Here is a 23,450-nt window from a genome sequence, read left to right as displayed (position 1 = left end):
ATATACCCGTATTTCCCCATGTATAAGACACTCCTGTGTATAAGATGCACTTTAATTTGGGGACACAAAATTTGAAGGAAAAAAGGTATTACATAAAGTTACTAAACTCAAGTTTTATTCATCATAAAATTCATTCCTGTGAAAAAGTAGGAAATGCAAGTAAAAAATCTATAACCACTGTATAAGACGCACCCAGTTTTTTGACCCCAAATTTTTTGAAAAAGGGTGTGTCTTATATGTGGGAAAGTATGGTAAGTCATTAACTTAAGCCTTTAGTTACTGCTGCTGTGGTTAAAACCATAAAGAAAAAAAACCCCACACAAACAAACAAAAAAAAACAAGCAACTAGAATACCCAAGAAGGACTTCTACTAAGTGAAATTTAGTCATACAATTCAGAATTGTAAAATTCAAGACTCACTATGTAGAGAGAAATGCCAGTTATTTAAAAGACAATAAAGTAGCAACAAAGGCAATGCACATAGAGATATGCCTCTGACCCTGAAGTGGGTAACCAGTCTTACAAACAGAAAAATCTTTAATTTTAGTACCTCTATGAGAGAGGTGAGATACACAAAGGTAGAGGAGTGATGATGGACTGTAGGACAATGAAAGTGAAAACAGACTGGTCATCTGTTCTCAATTATGAAGATATAGAATCCTGAAAATAACAATCACAAGTCAGGAAGTGTATCAGTTAACCTCTATCATCTAGCCTGACCAGGTGGTGGCACAGTGGATAGAACATTGGACTGGGATGCAGAGGACCCAGGTTCGAGACCCCAACGTTGCCAGCTTGAGTGCGGACTCATCTGGTTTGAGCAAAAGCTCACCAGCTTGAACCCAAGGTCGCTGGCTTGAGCAAAGGGTCACTCAGTCTGCTGTAGCCCCCCGTCAAGGCACACATGAGAAAGCAATCAACGAATAACTAAGGTGCTACAACAAAGAACTGATGTTTCTCATCTCTCTCCCTTCCTGTCTGTGCCTCTCTCTGACTCAGTCACAAAGTAAATAAATAAATAAAATTAAACTCTATCATCTAAAACATCAAAGTGAATGAACTTCAGAGCTGGAAGGGTGTTCAGACCATCTAGTCTGACTTTCTCATTTCGGAGAAGAAACAACGACCATGAGGTTAAGTGGTTTGGTCAAGCTAACAAATTAACAGCATGACAGGGATTACAGCCCCGGTTTCCTTCCTTATGCGCTACTACAATATTTAAATTTTCAGGGATATACTCAAAAATATTATGTTTCTAGTTGGTAAAAGCACAGATTTCATTAAAAATTAAAGAAAATTTCTGGAAGATATATAGCAAATTGTTAACAGAAGTTATCTCCCAATAATGAAATCACAGGTGAGTTCCACTGTCTTGCTTCTGATTATCTGTATTTAAATTTTTTCAGAAATAAAGACATTATCAGTTGACTACAACAAAAAAGCAAGATTAAAAATATCTATACACCATGAAAATAATGAAGGCTTACTTACTTTCCTAATGTCATCTAAAGAAGTGATTTCAGGTGACATCCCTCCATGGACACACAGAAACTGCTGATTTAACAGGGCAGCGAGAGGAAGACAGTCAAATGTATCCATACATGCATCATACACCTGTTCAGAATATTTGATTCGACCTGTCAAAAAAGAAAAAACAGTCAAAGGAAGAAAAACTAAAATGTATCATGTATGAAAAAGGATACAGGCCAGAAGATTATGAAGTTATTTCAAAATCATGTATTTCAAGCAAATTTGAAAACATAATCATCTTTGTAAAGATATTTTTGAAATGTGGATCAAGAATAAACAAAATATTTCTCCTCTTAAAGACATGGGTGACCTTGGATTAGCTTTCTAGTTCTGTTGCCCTGGAAACCTGATAAGGTGAATGTCAGCTGTGTTATTAGGCAACATTACTTATGGTAAAAGTTACACAATTACCTGGCAGGAAGCTATAGCTTTCCGCTTGAGTGCAGTGACTCATAAGGTATGTATGTCCCTTGTGGAACCCTGGAGGCTATGCCAAGAAAGTTTTATAAGAGAATCTGTTGCTTGTAATGCATGGGGCTTCTAAGCCAGGTGGCTCCCTAATGTGCCCAATGTGGATACTGTTTCCTTGCATCTAAACTGTGACTTGGAGGTAATGGGGGAAAGGGAGGAGAGAGGTAGTTAAGTCTTGGACTGCTTGTATGCACTCCTGTTAGGACAACATCACTGAAAAGGGATGCCTGGTTGCTGCTCTTCCTGGACAGTCTTTTAAGTAGATGGAGGTCAAGTATGGCCGATGGTGGTCCTATTAATCTGAATATTTAGTTGGATCTAAAAAGAGCCTTGGGGCTCTGGCTGGTTGGCTCCATGGTAGAGCGTCACCTGGCGAGTGGATGTCCCAGCTTCTATTCCCAGTCAGGGCACACAGGAGAAACGACCATCTCTCTTCTCCACCCTTCCCTACCTCCCCCCCCTATTTCTTTCTCTCTCTCTCTTCCTCTCCCATAGCCATGGCTTGATTGGTTCAAGCAAGTTGGCCCCAGGCGCTGAGGATGGCTCTGTGGAGACTCTGCCTCAGGCACTAAAAATAGCTTGGTTACAAGCATGGCCCCAGATGGGCAGAGCATCAGCCCCAGACAAGGGGTTGATGGATGGATCCCAGGCAGGGTGCATGTGGGAGTCTGTCTCTCTGTCTCCCCTCCTTGCACTTAAAGAAAATAAATAAATAAATAAAATTAAAGACCCTTGGGAGTGCTAAAGATATATAAATGGAAACTGGAGCTTTCAACATCATCAATAAAATGTCAATAATCTGCCCTGGCCGGTTAGCTCAGCGGTAGAGTGTCGGCCTGGCGTGCGGGGGACCCGGGTTCGATTCCCAGCCAGGGCACATAGGAGAGGCGCCCATTTGCTTCTCCATCCCCAGCCCCTCCTTCCTCTCTGTCTCTCTCTTCCCCTCCCGCAGCCAAGGCTCCATTGGAGCAAAGATGGCCCGGGGGCTGGGGATGGCTCCTTGGCCTCTGCCCCAGGCGCTGGAGTGGCTCTGGTCACGACAGAGCGACGTCCCGGAGGAGCAGAGCATCGCCCCCTGGTGGGCAAAGCGTTGCCCCTGGTGGGTGTGCTGGGTGGATCCCGGTCGGGCGCATGCGGGAGTCTGTCTGACTGTCTCTCCCCGTTTCCAGCTTCAGAAAAAAAAAAAAAAGTCAATAATCTTTTTGTTCATGACTTTTAAAGTCCTTAAGCAATTTATGCCCTGGTTCTATTTTATGTAAAAATGTTCCTCTTAATGAATTATATTTTCATGTGGTTGTCATGTTGGGGCTACATAGCAAGGAAATACTCCAGTGGGCAGAGGGGAGTCTTCACAGTTATACAGAAACAACAGCTCATGAAATAATAGGTGGGAAACTAAAAAATGGCTTTAAAGAGAATGTTTTCTTCCTCGGCCATGGGTTTCAATGAGTCAAGATGTGACTGGAGGTGCACACTGGTAGAAAAGGCCAGAGGACAGGCAGGCAGTCCTACAGAACTATGAGCTCCTTACCGTCTCCCAAGATTCAGTGAGGATGAGACAGAGCCTGCAGGGCCTAGAGAACACAGCTACAGCAAGTGACTCAGATTACCTAGTTGGTAATTGTTTAGTTTCTTCTTGTAATGTCCAAGCTTTTAGGAAAGACATGTTGAAGTAACCAAAGCCTGGTTTTGACAAGGCTTTGGGGAATAAAGTGAGGGGTAATGGGTCCAAACTTGGGCCAAAGTGTAGTGGATGGCTGGCAGGAACGGCTGGAGAGAGACGCCTGACAGGAATGTGTAAACCAGTGGGCCACGGTTGAGGCTATACAGCCTTCCATCCCTGAATGTGAAGATTCTCTTTATTGCTGACATGGAGGGATCAGGGTTTGAGGGCATTAGGGAGTCTGTGGGTTCCTTTAGAAACTCTCATAGCACACTGCTTTGCACTTCATTTTGTATTTAACATCTTTTGGAGATCATGCCACATCTTTGTCTGAAAAGCTTTGTAATTACTATTTTAAATGTCTACACAATATTTTACTTTACGAATATACCACAACCTAACACACCAATCTCTTGCTACTTACTGTAAGTAATGCTATAATAAACAATGACAATATTTCCCTTCAATCAACCTAACAACAATACTGTTTCATTAGCAAAATTACAAGAGTTTCAGGAACCTTTCAGTAAGCTGGTTAACTACACATCAAAGAATGGCTCATGGAAATAAATTAATTTATGTTAGCAATTTGGACCCAAGGCCAAGAGGCAATCAGAAAAGTACTAGGTTTCTTGCTTTCCAAGTATATAAAATAAAAAAATGCTTTAGTAACAATAAATACAAAGTGTGGCAAAAGTAGGTTTACAATTATTTGTATTGAAAATACAGCCTGGGCCTGACCTGTGGTGGTGCAGTGGATAAAGCGTCGACCTGGAAATGCTGAGGTCGCCGGTTCAAAACCCTGGGCTTGCCTGGTCAAGGCACATATGGGAGTTGATGCTTCCAGCTCCTCCCCACCTTCTCTCTCTGTCTCTCTCTCCTCTCTCTCTCTTACTTTCTTTCTCTTCTCTAAAATGAATACATAAAATAAAATTAAAAAAAAAAAAAAAAGAAAATACAGCCTGACCAGGTGGTGGCACAGTGAATACAGCATCGGACTGGGACGCAGAGGACCCAGGTTCCAAACCTCGAGGTTACCAGCTTGAGCACAGGCTCATCTGGTATGAGTGTCAGGTTGCTGGCTTAAGCATGGGGTCATAAACAAAGAGTCACTTGCTCTGCTGCAGCCCCTGGTCAAGGCACATGAGAAAGCAATCAATGAACAACTAAGGACACTAAGGAACCACAAGAAGAACTGATGCTTCTCATCTCTCTCCCATCCTGTCTGTCCCTATCTATCTCTCTCTGTCTCTCACTCTGTCTCTGTCACACACACAAAAAAAATACAATAATAAATTATAATACAAGAATAAACTGTTTTCATGTACTCACAACTATAAACCTACTTTTGCCATATCATGAGTCAAAAATTAACTGTTATAGGTTCTTTCTTTTTAAGATTTTATTGTTCATTTGACAGTGGAGAGAGAGAGAGAGAGAGAAGGGGAGAAAAGCAAGAAGCATCAACTTCCATATGTGCCTTGACCAGGCAAGCCTGGGGTTTTGAACTGGCAACCTCAGTGTTCCAGGTCGACACTTTATCCACAGGTCAGGCGTATGTTTCTTTCCTACTTAAATTATCTCTGGATTTGAAAGCAATACAAAAAAAATCCCTCTGCAAAATAGAGCAATTTAAGAACTGATATAGAAAAGAAAAGCCTCTACCTACCCCCTTTAGAATTATTAAGATTGCAGCTGCAGAATCTGGAACTAAGCATCACTTCTTGATAATTATAAGGTGCTGTTTCTAAAAGCTATGGTGGCTCTTTAAGAGAGATCAACTTATCAGTAAAAACACCCATACACAGCACCACACATGCTCTTTCCTTAGATAAAAATAAAATTTGAAATTGTATTTGAATTTGAGTGCCTGTTCCAAAATTTACTTACATTTCAGATGCAATATTAGAATGAAAAAGATGGGTATTTTCGTTCAATAAGAGGGGGGAAAATAAATAAATAAACCTCATTTAACTAAATTAAAGCATGAGAATTAAATAAAAACCTGAGATAAGAAACTGTGGCAAAATGAGACACTTAAAATGTTTCCTGGCCGTGGCCGGTTGGCTCAGCGGTAGAGTGTCAGCCTGGCATGTGGGGGACCCGGGTTCGATTCCGGCCAGGGCACATAGGAGAAGCACCCATTTGCTTCTCCACCCCCCCCCCTCCTTCCTCTCTGTCTCTCTCTTCCCCTCCCGCAGCCAAGGCTCCATTGGAGCAAAGATGGCCCGGGCGCTGGGGATGGCTCCTTGGCCTCTGCCCCAGGCGCTAGAGTGGCTCTGGTCGCGGCAGAGCGACGCCCTGGAGGGGCAGAGCATCGCCCCCTGGTGGGCAGAGCGTTGCCCCTGGTGGGCGTGCCGGGGGGGATCCCGGTCGGGCGCATGCGGGAGTCTGTCTGACTGTCTCTCCCCATTTCCAGCTTAAGAAAAATACAAAAATACAAAAAAAAAATGTTTCCTGGCCCTAGCCGGTTGGCTCAGCAGTGGAAGTCCCAGGTTTGATTCCCGGCCAGGGCACACAGGAGAAGCGCCCATCTGCTTCTCCACCCCTCCCCCTCTCCTTCCTCTCTGTCTCTCTCTTCCCCTCCTGCAGCCGAGGCTCCATTGGAGCAAAGTGGGCCCAGGCGCTGAGGATGGATGGCTCCATGGCCTCTGCCTCAGGCAATAGAATGGTTCCTGCCACAGTGGAACAACGCCCCAGATGGGCAGAGCATCGCTCCTTGGTGGGCTTGCTGGGTGGATCCCAGTAGGGCACATGTGGGAGTCTGTCTGCCTCCCCGCTTCTAACTTCGGAAAAATACAAAAAAAAAAAAAAAAGTTTCCTGAACTTATTGTTCCATCTTCTAAAAATAGTCTAAACCAATTACACCAGTAAAAAACAACAACAACAAAAAACAACTCTGAGAAAACAGAGGGAGAAATTATATAAAATATTGCCTTAAAAACCTGAACCTTGCCTGACGAGGTGGTGGCGCAGTGGATAGAGCATCAGACGGGGACGAGAGGACCCAGGTTCAAAACTCCAAGGTCGCCAGCTTGAGTGCGGACTCATCTAATTTGAACACAGCTCACCAGCTTGAGCCCAAGGTTGCTGGCTTGAGCAAGGGGTCACTAGGTCTGCTATACTCCCCTGCCCCCCATCAGGGCACATATGAAAAAGCAATCATTGAATAACTAAGGTGCCACAACGAAGAACTGATGCTTCTCATCTCTCTCCCTTCCTATCTGTCTGTCCCTATCTGTCCCTCTATCTCTGTAACAATAAAACAACAAAAAACTGAACTTTAAATCAGAACAGACAGATCCACTGACAGCTTTCTTCATTACTTCTCTATTGCTAAAGACTGAGCAATCCAGGGCCTTTGTTAACTGCATGATGTGCGTTAACTGTCCCAAGTAAAGGAATAGAGGTGTAATGAGGAATACCCTAAATTTTATTTATTTTACTTTACTTTTTACTTTATTTTATTTTATTTTATTTTATTTTAGTGAGAGGAGGGGAGGCAGAGACAGACTCCTGCATGTGCCCAGGCCGGGATCTACCCAGCAAGCCCACTCAAGGGCGATGCTCTGCCCATCTGGGGCCTGGAGCCATGTTTTAGTGCCTGAGGCAGATGCCATGGAGCTATTCTCAGTTTCCGGGGCCAACTCACTCTGAGCCAGAACTGCAGGAGGAGCGGAGGAGGAGGAAAGGAGGAGAAGGGGAGAGGGGCAGAGGGGGACAGGAGAAGAGGGGAAGAGAGGGATAGGCGGAAGGGGGAGAGGGGGAGAGAGAGAAGTGAGGGGGAGGGGTGGAGAAGCAGATGGGCGCCTCTCCTGTGTGCCCTGACTGGGAATCAAACCTAGAACACCCACACACCAAGCGACACTCTACCACTGAGCCAACTGGCCAGGGCCATATCCTATTATTTGACTTTGAAAAACAATGCAAAATATTTCCAATTCTTTTTTTTTTTTTTTAAGATTTTTTAATTTATTCATTATAGAGAGGGGACAGAGAGAGAGAGAGAGAGAGAGAAGGGGGGAGGAGCAGAAAGCATCAACTCCCATATGTGCCTTGACCAGGCAAGCCCAGGGTTTTGAACCGGCAACCTCAGTGTTTCCAGGTTGACGCTTTATCCACTGCGCCACTGCAGGTCAGGCTATTTCCAATTCTTAAACCATTTGGTGAAGTAGTTCTCAAATGACAAACAGTAGATACCTTCCAAGCCTCGAGACCTGGCCTTTCTAACCAGCAGCATGCAGCAAAATTACCCAGGGTGTTTTAAAAAGCCTTTTAAATGCTTGTGCCCCAATTGGGTAATTTTAAAGTTGCCAATTAAAAAGAATTTATTATTAGCGCACAATTATTAGTGCATGTTGGTGATGAATGATAATTTAAGCAGTGCAAGTCCTCACGACCCAGCTCCCAATAGGTAATCACTATTACCAATTCCTTCTGCACATTATATATTTAATTTATAAGGGAGATCACACAATACTTGTTCTACAAATGGTTTGTCACCTAACAATATACCTGGACATCTCTCCATGTCAGTACATTTAGATCCACCTGATCTTTCAGTAGCTGCCTAGTATTCCATTTTTAAGATGTATTACTTATTTAAACAGTCCCTTACTGACATTTATTTTTTAATTGACATTCATTGTATCTTTTTTTTTTTTTTTTTTGCTATTACAGTTAACACTACAATGAATATCCATACAAATCCATATTTTATTGTCTTTTTATGAGTAGGCAGTGTGGTAGATATAATTCTAAGGTGATCTGTGATGGCCTACTCATTTGTATAACCTGTGCCCCTTTGAGTGGCGGACCCCGTGAGTATGTTGAGACTCCCGTGACTACATTTCGTTCTATCAAGAGAGATTCTCCTGGGCACACCTGGCCTAATCAGGTCAGCCTTTGAAAAGCAGAGGGTTTTCTCCAGCTGGCTAATTAGAGAGTAGGAAGGCAGAGAGATGCCTTCTGGCTGTCTGGAAGAAAGCAGACACCCATGTTGTGACCTATCTGTGGAGCCACATGGCAAGGAACTGTAAGCAGTCTTTAGAAGCGGAGTGCAGTGCCCAGTAGGAAAATGGGGACCTTAAATCCTACAGTCACAAGAATTGTGACTAGTGAGCTTGGAAAAAGACCCCAAGCTCCAGATAAAAACTGAAGCCCTGGCCTGACCTGTGGTGGCATAGTGGATAAAGCGTCGACCTGGAAATGCTGAGGTCGCCGGTTCAAAACCCTGGGCTTGCCTGGTCAAGGCACATATGAGAGTTGATGCTTCCAGCTCCTCCCCCCCTTCTCTCTCTGTCTCTCCTCTTTTTCTCTCTGTCTCTCCCTCTCCTCTCTAAAATGAATAAATAAAAAATTATTTTTAAAAAAAACAAAAACTGAAGCCCTGGCGACACCTTGCTTTTGGCTTGGTGAGACCCTGTGCCAGGACTCCTGACCTACAGTAACCGTGAGGTAATAAATGTGTTGTTTTGAGCAGCTCTATTTGTAGTAATTTGTTATGCAGCATTAAAAAAACAATATAACCTGTATGATAAATTCCTAAAAGTCAAGTTGCTGGGTCAAAATGTTCACAGATTCCAAAATTGCTCTTCAAATTCTTTACATCAATTTAAATACTCACCACAGTAGCTCTATTTATTTTTAACTTCCTGATTATTATCTACTGATTTACAGTGTTTATTCCATTAAGTCCTAAGTGGGGGGGGGGGGGGGAATGATCTGTATCTTACGCACTTGTAGATGACTTTTCTGTCAGAGAGATTTTTTAAGTATTCATAACCTAATATTTCTTATGAGAACTACCTTTCTTCTTAGACTTTACTAGGAAGACCTGTACTGACAATTGCCAGCTCCAATTCAGCAAGTTGTTGGCAATGAAAGTTACTATGAGCATATGGGGCACTACCAAACTGTAACCCACCTACAAGTTAAGGGATTTTATGGGGAGTTGAATAAACTCTGAGTCTCTGAAAACAAATTTAATAAGTTTTTTTCAATGTTGAATATTCTTCTGGAAATAAAGCTTTAAATATTTGTAATATAGTTCTGCAAGATAGTAACCTAAAATATGAACAGGACACAAAGTGAAATACACAATCAAAATATCACGGCCCACATGTGGAAGTCCAGGGTTTGATTCCCAGCCAGGGCACACAGGAGAAGGGCCCATCTGCTTCTCCAACCTTCCCCCCTCCCTTCTCCCTATCTCCCTCTTTCCCTCCCACAGCCATGGCTCCATTGGAGCAAAGTTGGCCCAGGCGCTGAGGATGGTTCCATAGCCTCTGCTTCAGGCACTAGAATGGCTCTGGCTGCAACGGCACAATGCCCCAGATGGGCAGAGCATCGCCCCCTAGTGGGCTTGTTGGGTGAATCCTGGTCGGGTGCATGCAGGAGTCTGTCTCTGCCTCCCTTCACACTTTAGAAAAATACAAAAAAAAAAAAAGGAAAAAAAGCCTTCAATTATATGAATACCAAAGTATTTTTATGTGGTCAGGATTATTTAGGGAAAGAAGTCAATTTCAGAGCCAGATAGGACCCTATCTTTCTTTTTTTTGCAGAGAATATACTAACATTTTAGAAATCAAAAAAGGTATAATTTCATTTCAGTATTTTCCTTCCACTGTATAAACTGACATATAATTATTTTGGAGGGCTATTTCAAGTAGTTATCAAATGTTCATGCCCTCTGGCCTAGTAATTCTCTTTTGAGAGTTTGTTCTAAAGATACAAATCATAGATGATCATTCAACAAATTAGCTCAACCAATATTTAGTAAGCATCTCCTATGAGTTATTAGACATTGTTCTCAGAAAGCAACAGTGAGCAAAGCATGTTCCTGTCATCATGAAGCTTAAATTCTGGTAGGAGGCAAAGACACTAGACAAGTAAATATATTTTTAAAACATATAAATTTAAATACAAAGTAAATAAAAATTTCAGGTGTTGATAGATACTTTTGAAAAACAAGAAAGCAGGGTGTGACAGTAAATGATATTTTAATTCAGAGTAGAAAAATCTCTGAAGAGATGTCATAGAGAGGATTCCGGGGAAATAAGAAACAGTAAGTGCAAATACCCTGGGGCAAGTTCTTCCAAACATCCCCAATATAGTCACCATCACCCCAATAGTTAGGAGACAACTGTGAGTACCTAGATTCTGGTCAAAGAAATCAGTGAGGGTTTTTTTTTTTCTTTTTAATCAGCTAGTAATGTTTTAACTTTCAAAAAAAAATGCTACCTTTAATAATAAACTTCTTTTAAAAAGAATAGGGGAAGAAAGAGAAAAAAGAGAGAGAGGAATGGGGGGGAGAAACAGGAAGCATCAACTTGCAATAGTTGCTTCTTGTCTGTGCCTTGACTGGGCAAGACAAGGGTTTTGAACCAGTGACCTCAGTGTTCTAGGTTCATGTTTTATCTATTTTGCCACCACAGATCAGGCAAAAATAGAAAACAATTTAAAAACTTTAAAATAACTTTAAATTCATGTTAAAATATATAATGATATGGAAAAATGCTATTAAAGTGAAAAGAGAAATTTAATAGTCCATATGGGGCAAATTTTATTTTAAAAATATATACATATATATTTGAACTATTTCATGATAGGTTAGTATGTATATTGAAAAGCCTACATCCCAAATACTGGGATAGCAGTGATTACCTTCCGCTGGTATGACTGTGGACAATTTTTATCTTTTTTGGACTTTTGTACATTTCCCAAATATACTAAATGTAATACTTTATAAAAATGGGGAAAACTCAAATGTTATTCTCAAAATAAATGTGTTAAAAGGTGGGGAAAAAAGAGAGGAAGTATTTGGGATCCATTAGTTTCTTTTTTCTTTGTTTGATTCACTTTGGGACTGGCTAAAGGTAACGAGACAAGTTCTGGAGAAGTGATTATACTTACATTCCTGTTTGAAGGTGAAATATTCTGTAAGATGCCTGCATTCATGATTTCCCCGAAGCAGAAACAATGTTTTGGGATGATTAATCTTTAAACTCCATAAAAACAGTACACACTACAAGATAAATACAGCATAAAATTTTTATTTGTGACCATGATATTACACAAAGATAACTTATATAAATTCAAATGACTTGTAATGGCACATCTTATTACTATGCCCAAGCTGAAACATGCGACCTTCAGCTTTTGAAAGTGATATGCCATTGCCCTAGTATTTAACAGAGCATAGAGTAACATCCATAAAAATTTCTCAATTTCTGTCCCCATGTTCTACACAAATATCTAGAACTCTGTGACAAAGCCACCTATACATATGTAATATACACCTTAGTCCTAAAACCTATACTTCATTTAATGGAGATACACTAGAGACATTTCCACTAAAAACAGGAAGAAGGCACAGATTTCACTGTCTCTGCTATTATTCAACACTGTACTTAGAGGTATTAGCCAACGGATTTAGATAAAAGCAATCAATTACAGGATTAAGAACGGGTAAAGAAAAAATACTATCTCTCTGACAGAGTACCTGAAAAATCAATGATGAAACTCGAATAATAAAAAAATTCTGTAATATGGCAGGGTATAAAATTAACATACAAAATCAATAGCCTTAATATACACTGGCAACAAATAAATGGTAGAGAAAATTCCATTTACAGTAACAGTAAAGAAGATTAAATAGATAGGAATAAACTTATGTACAAATCTTGTGCCATAAACCACAGAGAAACTAAAACGAGACATTAAGTGGATTTATGTCATAAGCAACGTTCAATGTAGAAAGAAACTAGAAGCAACCTAGGTGTCCACCACTGAGAACAGAGAACGGGAATGTTATAGATATGTACTATGGAATCCTATACGGTATGCAGAAAGCAATGAAGTAATTATACAGCAGCCTGAACAGGTTTTTAAAACAAAATATGTAAAAAACAAAATATGTAAAAAACAAAACCGAAACAGAGCTACAGAAGTGGTTCTCAGTGTGGTCACATTCATTCCAGTGTGGTGCGTCAGCGTAACATGGAAATTTGATAGAGATACTTAGGCTCTACCCTAGACCTAATGAACCAGAAATTGGGGGGGGGGGGTCCAGCAAACTTTATAACAAGTCCTCCAGATACTTATGATATACATTAAATTTTGAGAACCACAGAACAGCACATTTATATAAAATTAAAATACTCCATCCATAAAAACCTTTATGTTGGCCCTGGGTGCATAGCTTGGTTGGAGTGTCGTCCTAATACACCACGGTTGCCAGTTCAATACAATACGGTTGTCAGAGCACATACAAAAAACAATCAATGACTGCATAAATAATTGGAACAACAAACTTATGTCTTTCCCTCTCTCTCCTCCCTTCCTCTCTTTCTAAAATCAATTTTTAAAAATTTATGTTAAAAATTAATTATATGCATTCTGAGACATATACCAAATATAATAGAAACACATGTACTAGGGAGAGTAAGGAAAATAGAAGCCAAAGATAAGAAGAAAAAAAAAGAAAGGGACTTCACAAAGACTAGTAACAAATGTGTCATGCACAACCTGAGCAGTGAGATTAATTCAACTGCGATTTTTCCACCTCCTAAGAAGAAAGGCTTCAAAATTCTGAATCCAAATCCTTCTCAAATGCCTAATCTAAATCACCAACATCTCTTGCCCACTCTTACTGGTTTAGATTCCTAAATGGTCTTGGACTCCTATAGTCAATTCATACAACAAACAAGCCAGAGAATTTTTTTTTTAAGTGAGAGGGAGAAAGCCAGGAAGAGACAGAAAGGGAAAGAGATGAGAAGCATCAACTCACAGTTGCGGCAGGTATTTTAGTTGTTCATTGATTGCTTCTCACAGGTGCCTTAACCAGGGGACTTCAGCTGAGCCTGTGACCCCCTGCTCAAGCCAGTGACCTTGGGCTCAAGCCAGAGATCTTGGGTTCAAGTCAGAGATCTTGGGCTTAAGACAGTGACCACAGGGTCATGTTGAGGATTCCATGCTCAAGCCAGAGACCCTGCACTCAAGCCAGAGGAGCACACACTCAAGTTGGAGACCTTGGGGTTTTAAACCTGGGACCTCAGCATCCCAGGTCAGTACTATCCACTGTGCCACCACTGGTCAGGCAAGAGAAATTGTTTTTAAACATAAAGCTCACTCTCCTGCTAAAAAAAAAACCCTAAAAACCCAATAGTTTCCCATTACATTCAGATTAAAACTCAAACTCCATGCTACAGTTTGCAAGGCCTGAAGTGATCTAACGCCTGGCTATCTCTCATACATGGCCCACATCTTCCCCTCCCATCTAGGCACAACAGCCTTGTTACTATTAGTGAACTGCCTTAGTCTTGCTCCTGCCTCAGAGCTTTTACACATCTGTCCTCTATTCCCCCCTCACCTTCTTTACATGGCTCATTCCCTCAGGGCCTGCAAGTTCCTGTTCCAACATTACCTCCACAGACATGCTTTCCCTGACCTCTACCTAAATTAGCTACTCCTGTGCCCCCTTTAGCCCCTACCCCTAACTTGATTTTCATAGACACTAAACAAATCTATGATATTGTCCCTCTTCTTAAAAAACACAGTAAATGACATGGCTTTGCCTGTTCTTCACCATGTTCCCAGAATTTAATATTGTTTCTCAACATATATAATAATGACCACTTGAAAAGCATAATTTTCAAGCAATGCAGGATGTTTTATACACCAAGAGCCTGCACATTAAATGCCAGTAGAACCACTCAATTACTGTGACAAATATTAATTCATATGTCATTGTACATAATTATGAGTGCATCTACAGTATAATTCCTTAAAAAATGAATTTTCAATCAAAATATATGTGCATTTTATTTGAGACAGACATTGCAAAATAAACATTATATAACTTAAATATGTAAAAACATATAATACTTAGGTGGTTAATTAATTAATTAATTAATTATGTGTGTGCCCCAACCAGGGATCAGACCCACAACCTTGGCATATCAGGATGATGCTCTAACCAAATGAGCTTATTGGCCAGGGCTCTTTTTTCTTCTTTTTTTTCATTGACTTGTTTTTGGCATAAACTTGTATAAAATATTCCAAGGAAAAATTATATTAAATCCATATAGAAACTTAGAAAGAAAGTACTTTCTCTTTTCTTTTTTTTTTTAATTTTTTAACACATTTTTTTTTATTTTATTTATTCATTTTTAAAGAGAAGAGAGAGAAGGAGAGAGAGAAACAGAGAGAGAAGGGGGAGGAGCTGGAAGCATCAACTCCTGTATGTGCCTTGACCAGGCAAGCCCAGGGTTTCGAACCGGCGACCTCAGCATTTCCAGGTCGACGCTTTATCCACTGCGCCACCACAGGTCAGGCCACTTTCTCTTTTCTATACTTACTTTTCCCAACCAAAAACATTATATTATATATATCTTTTGCTATTTGGGTCTTTATTTTTATTTATTTTTTTGTGAGAGATAGAGGGGAAAGGGGAGAGAGATAGGAAAGAAAAAAGACAAGACAACTTGTAGCCTGACTAGGCGGTGGCACAGTGGATAGAGCGTCAGACTGGAGGACCCAGGTTTGAGATCCCGAGGTCGCCACCTTGAGCGTGGGCTCATCTGGCTTGAGCCAAAAGCTCACCAGCTTGGACCCAAGGTCACTGGCTTGAGCAAGGGGTTACTCGGTCTGCTGAAGGCCCGCGGACAAGGCACATATGAGAAAGCAATCAATGAACAACTAAGGTGTCGCAACAGCAACGAAAAACTGATGACTTATGCTTCTCATCTCTCCATTCCTGTCTGTCTGTCCCTATCTATCCCTCTGTCTGACTCTCTCTCTGTCCCAGTAAAAAAAAAAAAAAAAAAAGACAACTTGTAGTTTGGTCACTTTAGTTGTACATTGATTGCTTTCTCTTATGTGCCTTGAGTGGCGGGCTCCAGCCAAGCCAGTGACCTTGAGTTCAAGCCAACGACCTTGGGCTTCAAGCCAGTAACCTTTGGGATCAAGCCAGTCCCCTTTGGACTCAAGCTAGTGACCGTGAGATCCTGTTGATGAACCCGCTCAAGCTGCTGAACCCACACAAAAGCTGGCAAGCCAGAACTCAAGCTGGATGAGCCTGCACTCAAGCTGGCAACCTGGGACCTCAGCACCCAAAGACAATGCTCTATCCACTAGACCACCAGTCAGACTGGGTCTTTACTTTTGACTCCTAAAAAAACCAACTCACCTTTTGGAAGTAATGATATCTATAAAACCATAATCAGTGTCCACTCTACAATGTAATTTGGATGATATACTTCTTGGCCTCTAATCTCAAGTTTTATTTCCTTAAATTATACACCAGGATGTAACTGTACAATTATCTTATGCAATTCAATGACAAAGTCATGATTATCATAACTTTCAGATCAGTTCAGACACTCAATTACTTATTTCTACGTGACCACAATTTTTACTCCACTTCAAGAATCATTTCTGTACATCAGTGATTGTTGATCAGGTGGTCATTTGATTACATTTCCATCACTTGGACATCTCTCGTCATTTTCTCTTTGGCGGCTCCTGTGCAGTCAGTACAACATATCTTATGCTGATAATGTTCCTTTTAATCCTTTTTAAAAAAATTTTTTAATCCTTTTTCTTATTGCAAAATAAAAGGAAACTAAAATTTAGTTTCCCCTACCATAGAGTTACTTTCTAATAAGGTACAAATAAAAAAGGAACATCAATGAGCTCAGAAAAAGTGAAACTTTACTATTCCATTTTACAGTGACATTTGGATGAGTCTCTGGTGTACTAATCAAAGCCCACACTGCACCAGGGAAGATCAATGCTTGCTCTGGACATGAAAATATCACCATGCCTTGATTCTTTCAATAGGCTCAAGGAAAGAAAAATTATTAAGTATGGAAAGAGAAAATAAAGTGAGATAAGGTTCTCTGAAACAAATCGGCTATATGTATCAAAAGTCTTAAAAATGCTCACACTTTCATCCAGTTATGTCACTAATAAGGATCTGACTTAAGAAACTTTCAGAAATGCCATCAAAAATATATTCAGGCCCTGGCCGGTTGGCTCAGTGGTAGAGCGTCGGCCTGGCGTGCAGGAGTCCCAGGTTCAATTCCCGGCCAGGGCACACAGGAGAAGCACCCATCTGCTTCTCCACCCCTCCCCCTCTCCTTCCTCTCTGTCTCTCTCTTCCCCTCCCGCAGCCAAGGCTCCATTGGAGCAAAGTTGGCCCAGGCGCTGGGGATGGCTCTGTGGCCTCTGCCTCAGGCGCTAGAATGGCTCTGGTTGCAACAGAGTGATGCCCCAGATGGGCAGAGCATCGCCTCCTGGTGGGCGTGCTGGGTGGATCCCGGTTGGGCCCATGCGGGAGTCTGTCTGACTGCCTCCCCGTTTCCAACTTCAGAAAATAAATAAATAAAAAATAAAAAAAAAGAGAAAAAATATTAAAAAAGAGATTAACTGCAGCAGTATGTAGAACAAAATTAGAAAACTTTGTACCATGTACAGTACAAGTGATATAATATGCAATTAATTAACTGTTGCTTAATCCATAGAGACTTTTTAACTATCTCAGGAAACAAGAAGTCTAAAGGTGGGATGTCCAGGCTTCGTGTACTAGCTTACCACCCCCACCAAGAAGCCATGCCTCTCGCCCTCTGTGATCTGTGAGTCACAGCTGGACTACTTTTCATCCTTAGTCACAGCACCTCCTCAGTGTCACAAAATAGCTGCTACAGTACACATGTGAAATGTCATAGTGGATTGGAGTCCAAAAGCTTTCACCTTGTAAGAGTTGGCTAAGCACCAGATGAGACAGCTGTGTTTAGGAGTGATACTGCATGAACAATAACTCTTTTTATCACCAGAAACACATACAGTACAGTAAGATTCTCAGCGTCTGAGGTAGAGGCAAAGTTAAAGATGATAAGAACAGCAAGCCGATTCAGTTTCCTCATCTCATGCCTATTCTGGGCACATAATAAATTCCATTATCCACACTATTTCAAAGTTACTTCTCTTTTATTTGCCAAGCATGTACAACTGAATCAATGGACATTAAATACAAATGTGTTGCCCTGGCCAGTTGGCTCAGTGGAAGAGCGTCAGCCTGGCGTGCAGGAGTCCTGGGTTCGATTCCCGGCCAGGGCACACAGGAGAAGTGCCCATCTGCTTCTCCACCCTTCCCCCTCTCCTTCCTCTCTGTCTCTTTCTTCCCCTCCCACAGCCAAGGCTCCATTGGAGCAAAGGTGGCCCAGGCAGTGCTGAGGATGGCTCCATGGCTTCCACCTCAGGCGCTAGAATGGCTATGGTTGCAATAGAGCGACGCCCCAGATGGGCAGAGCATCGCCCCCTGGTGGGCATGCTGGGTGGATCCTGGTTGGGCTCATGTGGGAGTCTGACTGCCTTCCTGCTTCTAACTTTGAAAAAATTAAAAAATAATAATAATAATAAATACAAATGTATTGTGGTTCCACTGTACTCAATCCCTTGCATTAGGTTCTAAAATAGTTTTATCTTTTATACATAAAAACTTATAGTTTTAATTGTAATCTTTTCCTCTTATCATTTAATTTTCAAAATATATAAAAGCAAATTGTGAGGTTTTGAGTTAACTTCATTAATCATTTTTTTCCTTCAGTGTTTACTACATGTAATAGCATCAGAAATTGTTCACACAATAAGCTAAGTGCCTGCTTATTTAGCATTGGTAGTTAATCTAAGAGTTAACTGTAGCCCAGCAGCTTATGGTCTTAAAATTAAGGTCAGCTAATCCAAGCCCCATTTAAGGTGAACAGCAATTTATGTTATTTATATACAGCCTGTACACTATCTTTAAAGAGGAAAAGTTAGCAAACATTTAACTTATTTGCAAAGCTAGATTAATATAGCCTTCTATTTGTCATACTTTCTCTACTGGCTAAACAAAGGAAAAGAATTTTTATATCAATTAAAACATTTCTCTATTACTTTAATTATTGAAAATAACAAAGTTTATAAGTTCTGCCAGTGTTCTCATTTAATTTTTTTATACAAAATGGAAAGCAACTAAAAAAAAAAAAAGACAATATACTACCAATACGTCCAGTTCAACTTTTACCTCTATACTGAAATAGCCTCTGTCCACATAGTCACCCAGAAAGAGGTAGCGTGTGTTACTAGGAGATCCTCCAACTTCAAACAACTTCATCAGGTCAAAGAATTGTCCATGAATGTCACCACACACTAGGAAAAAAAAAGATACAGGTGAAGTGAAAAATTATGTCTTAGAAAAGAAAAGGCATTACACTAATAGGGATCAGTTTAACTTTTAAATCACTTTTGCTTTTGACTGAACTGCTCTATAACTTGAGTCAATCTATTGACACTGAATAGTCCTACTTAAAATAACAGACATTTTACATTGTATTCCTCCAGTGAACAAAAAACACACTAAACAATCCTAAAACTGTCTCGTAATTCTTGGGGAAATTGCACAACATTTTAGTTGGTCATTTGTGATCATCTTTTAAATCAGCTCTGCTCTAAGGGCCCTATGCAAATGCTTCTCATACCTGTGATTGGGGCGTCTACTTCTATCATTGTCTTCTCTTGTCTCAGGATGGCAGTCCCATCATTGATTATCTTTAAGGCTACTTCCTCTTCCACTCTCCCTTCCTTCACCAAATGGTTTTTCAAGACATCAATTTTAGGTTTCCCATTCTCAAACACTTCCTTCAAAGTAAGTCGTTGGGTTGGAGGAAATGGGACAGCTAGAAAAAGAGAAAAAAAATTCATTTAAAATACTTAAATGTATAGACAATAACCATGAACAACATACATCTTTAATGTAACAAACTAAACTGAATACATCACCATGATTTCACATCCATACAACCAGAACTACGTGGGAAAAAATTCCAAAATTTTTGTATATTCCAAAATAAATATATATTATAAATGATTTATTATAATTTTTTTAAAGGTCACAGTTAAAGTTAGTCATTTAAAAGACATATGTGTATGTAAGTGTATATGAAGTATAATGTTTTTCATATAAACATTAAAGACTTGAAGTTAACTCAGTAAATGAGCTAAAAGTGAGACAAGATGATACAAATATCTTGTATTTGGAAGAGATGGTGCAAAAAAAACTGTGGTTAAAGAAAATAAAGAAAACAAAATCACAACACTAAAGGTCATTTATTTATTCCAAAGAACTGACCTAAGGAACTTGACCAGGTCGTGGCTCAGTGGATAGAGCGTCAGACTGGGATGCGAAGGACCCAGGTTCAAAACCCCGAGGTTGCCCGCTTGAGTGCAGGCTCACCAGCTTGAGCGCAGGGTCGCTGGCTTGAGTGTGGGATCATAGACATGACCCCATGGTTGCTGGTTTGGACCCAAAAGTCACTGACATAAAGCCCAAGATCCCTGGCTTGAGCAAGGGGTCACTCGCTCTGCTGTAGCCCCCGAGTCAAGACATATATGAGAAAACAGTTAATGAACAAATAAGGAGCTGCAATGAAAAATTGATGCTTCTCATCTCTCTCCCTTCCTGTCTGTTTGTCCCTATCTGTCCCTCTCTGTGTCTCTGTCAAAAAAAAAAAAAAAAACTGACCTAAGGAAACAAGAAGTTTGTTCCAGAAGTTTGACTTCAGTTCCTGATCATGGAAATCATAGGTGAGTACTTTACCCTTAAAAGGTAGTTGCCTAAAATATTACTGAGAACAAGAACAGCAGTAATAGGATAGAGCTCTCCCTGAGAATAACCTGCTACTCATGAAAAGAAGAGATAGGGGAGGTCTAGTTGTGTTTTCTAATCTGGAAATGCTAACAACTAACTTCAGTTTATACTGGATATAAAGTTTATATTATATCATGGTGACTTAGCAACTTTAACAAAAAATTATTTTTGACATTTTTAAATTTGCTATCATCTTCTCATTTAACTATGTTATGATGTAGTCTATTTTAGATTCCCTGTGATCTAATAGCCACAAGTCTACAAGCCACAAATTTAAAAGGAGGGATTCATTTTAATTTGTGATTTATGTCTGGTGGTTCCACTTCTACCTTTATGGAAGTGTTATTAAGAACCAAGTTGAGGGATGGGTAAAAAAGGTGAAGGGATTAGTTACGGGATAGTCATGGGGATGTATAATACTGTATAATAGTCACAGCATGTATAATATTGTAATAACTACGTATGGTGCCAGGTAGGTTGTAGAATTACTGGGGGGAGGTCACTTTGTAAATTATACAATTGCTTGACCACTACCCTGTACACCTAAAACTAACATAAAATAATACTGAATAGTGCCCTGGCCAGGTGGTAGTTCAGTGAATAGAACGTCAGCTCACTGCACGGAGGTCACAGATTCAAACCCCGGTCAAGGCACACAAGAAGCAACTAATGAGATCAAAACTAAATGGAACTAAATGGAACAATGAGTTGATGCTTCTCTCTCTCTTCCCCCCCTTCCCCCTTTTTGCTCTTTCTCAAATCAATGGAGAATTTAAAAATTAATAATACTGAATGTCAACTGTGATTGAAAAACTAAAAAATAATTTAAAATTTTAAATAAAGAACCAAGTTGAAATCCACAGTCACTTAAAATTTTTTTGACTTGATCTAGCCAAACCATTTTGTATTAGTTACAAGAAAGTCCTATAATAAGCTTTGTCATGCTCTTCGCTATCACTTGATTCATTCTGACTATTCAAAGCTCATTGAAAAAAAATGATAGTAGCTTTTGACCAGTAAATATTACCGTAAGGTAGGAAGGTCATATTATATAGCCCAGTTTACCCAGGACAGTCCTAGATTCTAACTGTTCTCTTGTGTCTAGTACTACCTGTATAATACTTTTTTTGATAATTCCAGTATACTGATTTTATCTTATTTCATGTTGTTTTTAGTTTACTGGTCAATTTCTTTAATTTACAAAGTGGGAGATTAAAAAGCAGTAGTATTACTACTAATAAAAATAATTTCCTCCAGTTGTAATCAGAGAAGTTTACAAAACAGAAAATCTATTTTCCTTATATATCACAAAAATTATGTAATTAGAGGTGATAACAACCTAAAGAGCATCTGAGGAATTCAGAGATACTTTTTCTTTCTCTCAAATTCTTCAGTTACAATTTATTTAAAACAAAACAAGTAAACGAGCCACTTAGTTAAATGAAAGCAAACGCAAGGTTGAAATGGATCAAGAGGATTATGCCCAGATAAGAGAAATGGGACACAGCTAAACTAGGACTGCTAAGCAGAATTAAGACTGGCTTGGAACCTGCATAACTGAAAGTTTCAGAAGAGTCCTATGCTTTTAGGTTAGGGCAAATAAAATAACTATCTGTCAAATCAGGAAAAAAGTATTCAACTTTAAAGGAGTGGGTCCTACCTCACTTCAGGTTACTCCTAGCTATGTTTAGAAGCCTTGTCTACTATCTCCCTTCTTTTACTAGACAGTTCTATGAGCACTATAGTTGAGGTTGATTCATAGAAGAGTGGAAATAGCCACAGTCATGGGAAGACTAAAGGAAATACAACTAAGTTTGGTCATGAAAGGAAATAGCAGAAACTTTCCAATAAAATTTTTAAGTCTCCATTAAAAATATATATATGCCGAGATACAGAGTGACCATGTGTCCATGTATGCCTACTGTGATATTCCGTTTATTTTGTCCTGATATAATTGTTAATAGTGCCCTTCTTTACTCCTAAGTACCCTGTTTTTTTAACAATCTATCTAGGAAGAGCATTTATTGGAATCAACTGAGATACTTATTTATAATGCAGATTCTTGACCTTAGATTTATGGAATGAGAACTTCTGGGGACCCTGCATAGGCATTTGCATTAACAGGTGCCCCAAGCAATTCTTGTGCATATTAAAATGGTGTTAGAGTAAAATAAGACAATGGTTAAAGGGAATTCTAAGTAAAGACAATAATAAGTAATCTCAGATAATCAACACTTTTTTCACCACTCATAGTCATAGTTTACCGGTCTTTATATACCTTTCTCCTAGGACCTACTGTGGCCACCTGGATACAAAGATTCTGGAATTTCTGAGGGGAACAAAAGAGGATCTAGAGTAGTGCTCTGGAAAACCTCTATGGTAACTCCCCCATCCCCAATCTGTCAAAACCTATACTTTGTAAAATGCAATAAAAATAAATGATTAGAGCCTGACCAGTGGTGGCACAGAACATCGACCCAAAATGCTGAGGTCCCTAGTTCAAAACCCTGAGGTTGCTGGCTTGAGCACAGGCTTGCCAGCTTGAGTGTGGGATCATTAACATGACCCCAAGATCTCTGGCTTGAACCCAAAGATTACTGGCTTTGAAGCCCAAGGTCGCTCACTTGAAAGGGGTCACTGGCCCAGCTTGAGCCCCAGGTCAAGCCACATATGAGAAGCAATCAATGAACAACTAAAGAGACACAACTATGAGTTGATGCTTCTCTTTCCTCCTGCTCTCTCCTTTCCTGTTTCTCCTGCTCGCTCTCTCTCAAAATCAATAAAATAAATAAACTACTAGGAAAATATTAACACACATGGATGTTGTGTCAATGTCAAATTGCTATAACAGCTTTTAAAAGCTCAATTTCTGTACATATTGCAGTTAGTATCAATTGGTGGATGGACCTAATGCTGGTCTTCAGACCATACTTTTAGTAACACTGGTTTAGATAAAAACGAATTTAGGGAAACGAGTAAAGTACCAGAGTCAAATATTGGACATTATGTATATATAGTGTGTCCGTAAAGTCATGGTGCACTTTTGACCGGTCACAGGAAAGCAACAAAAGACAGTAGAAATGCGAAATCTGC

General features: G+C 40.0%; 1 protein-coding gene across 4 annotated transcripts in view; it reads right to left on the bottom strand.

Annotated features, from left to right (window-relative positions):
* Positions 1-23,450, bottom strand: part of PPP3CC (protein phosphatase 3 catalytic subunit gamma) — a 78,444-nt gene that overhangs the window by 28,946 nt on the left and 26,048 nt on the right. For all 4 annotated transcript variants that reach the window (XM_066351530.1, XM_066351548.1, XM_066351541.1 and 1 more), the window contains exons 2-5: positions 19,189-19,386; positions 18,735-18,859; positions 11,579-11,690; positions 1,492-1,637 (exon numbers count right to left, since the gene is read on the bottom strand). In XM_066351530.1, coding sequence (XP_066207627.1) covers positions 1,492-1,637; positions 11,579-11,690; positions 18,735-18,859; positions 19,189-19,386 — 581 coding nt within the window. The remainder of the gene's footprint in view (positions 1-1,491; positions 1,638-11,578; positions 11,691-18,734; positions 18,860-19,188; positions 19,387-23,450) is intronic.

This window comes from Saccopteryx leptura, chromosome 1 (genome assembly GCF_036850995.1).
Source record: "Saccopteryx leptura isolate mSacLep1 chromosome 1, mSacLep1_pri_phased_curated, whole genome shotgun sequence".
NCBI classification, from domain to species: Eukaryota; Metazoa; Chordata; class Mammalia; order Chiroptera; family Emballonuridae; genus Saccopteryx; species Saccopteryx leptura.
This window is presented reverse-complemented; position numbering and strand designations above follow the sequence as displayed.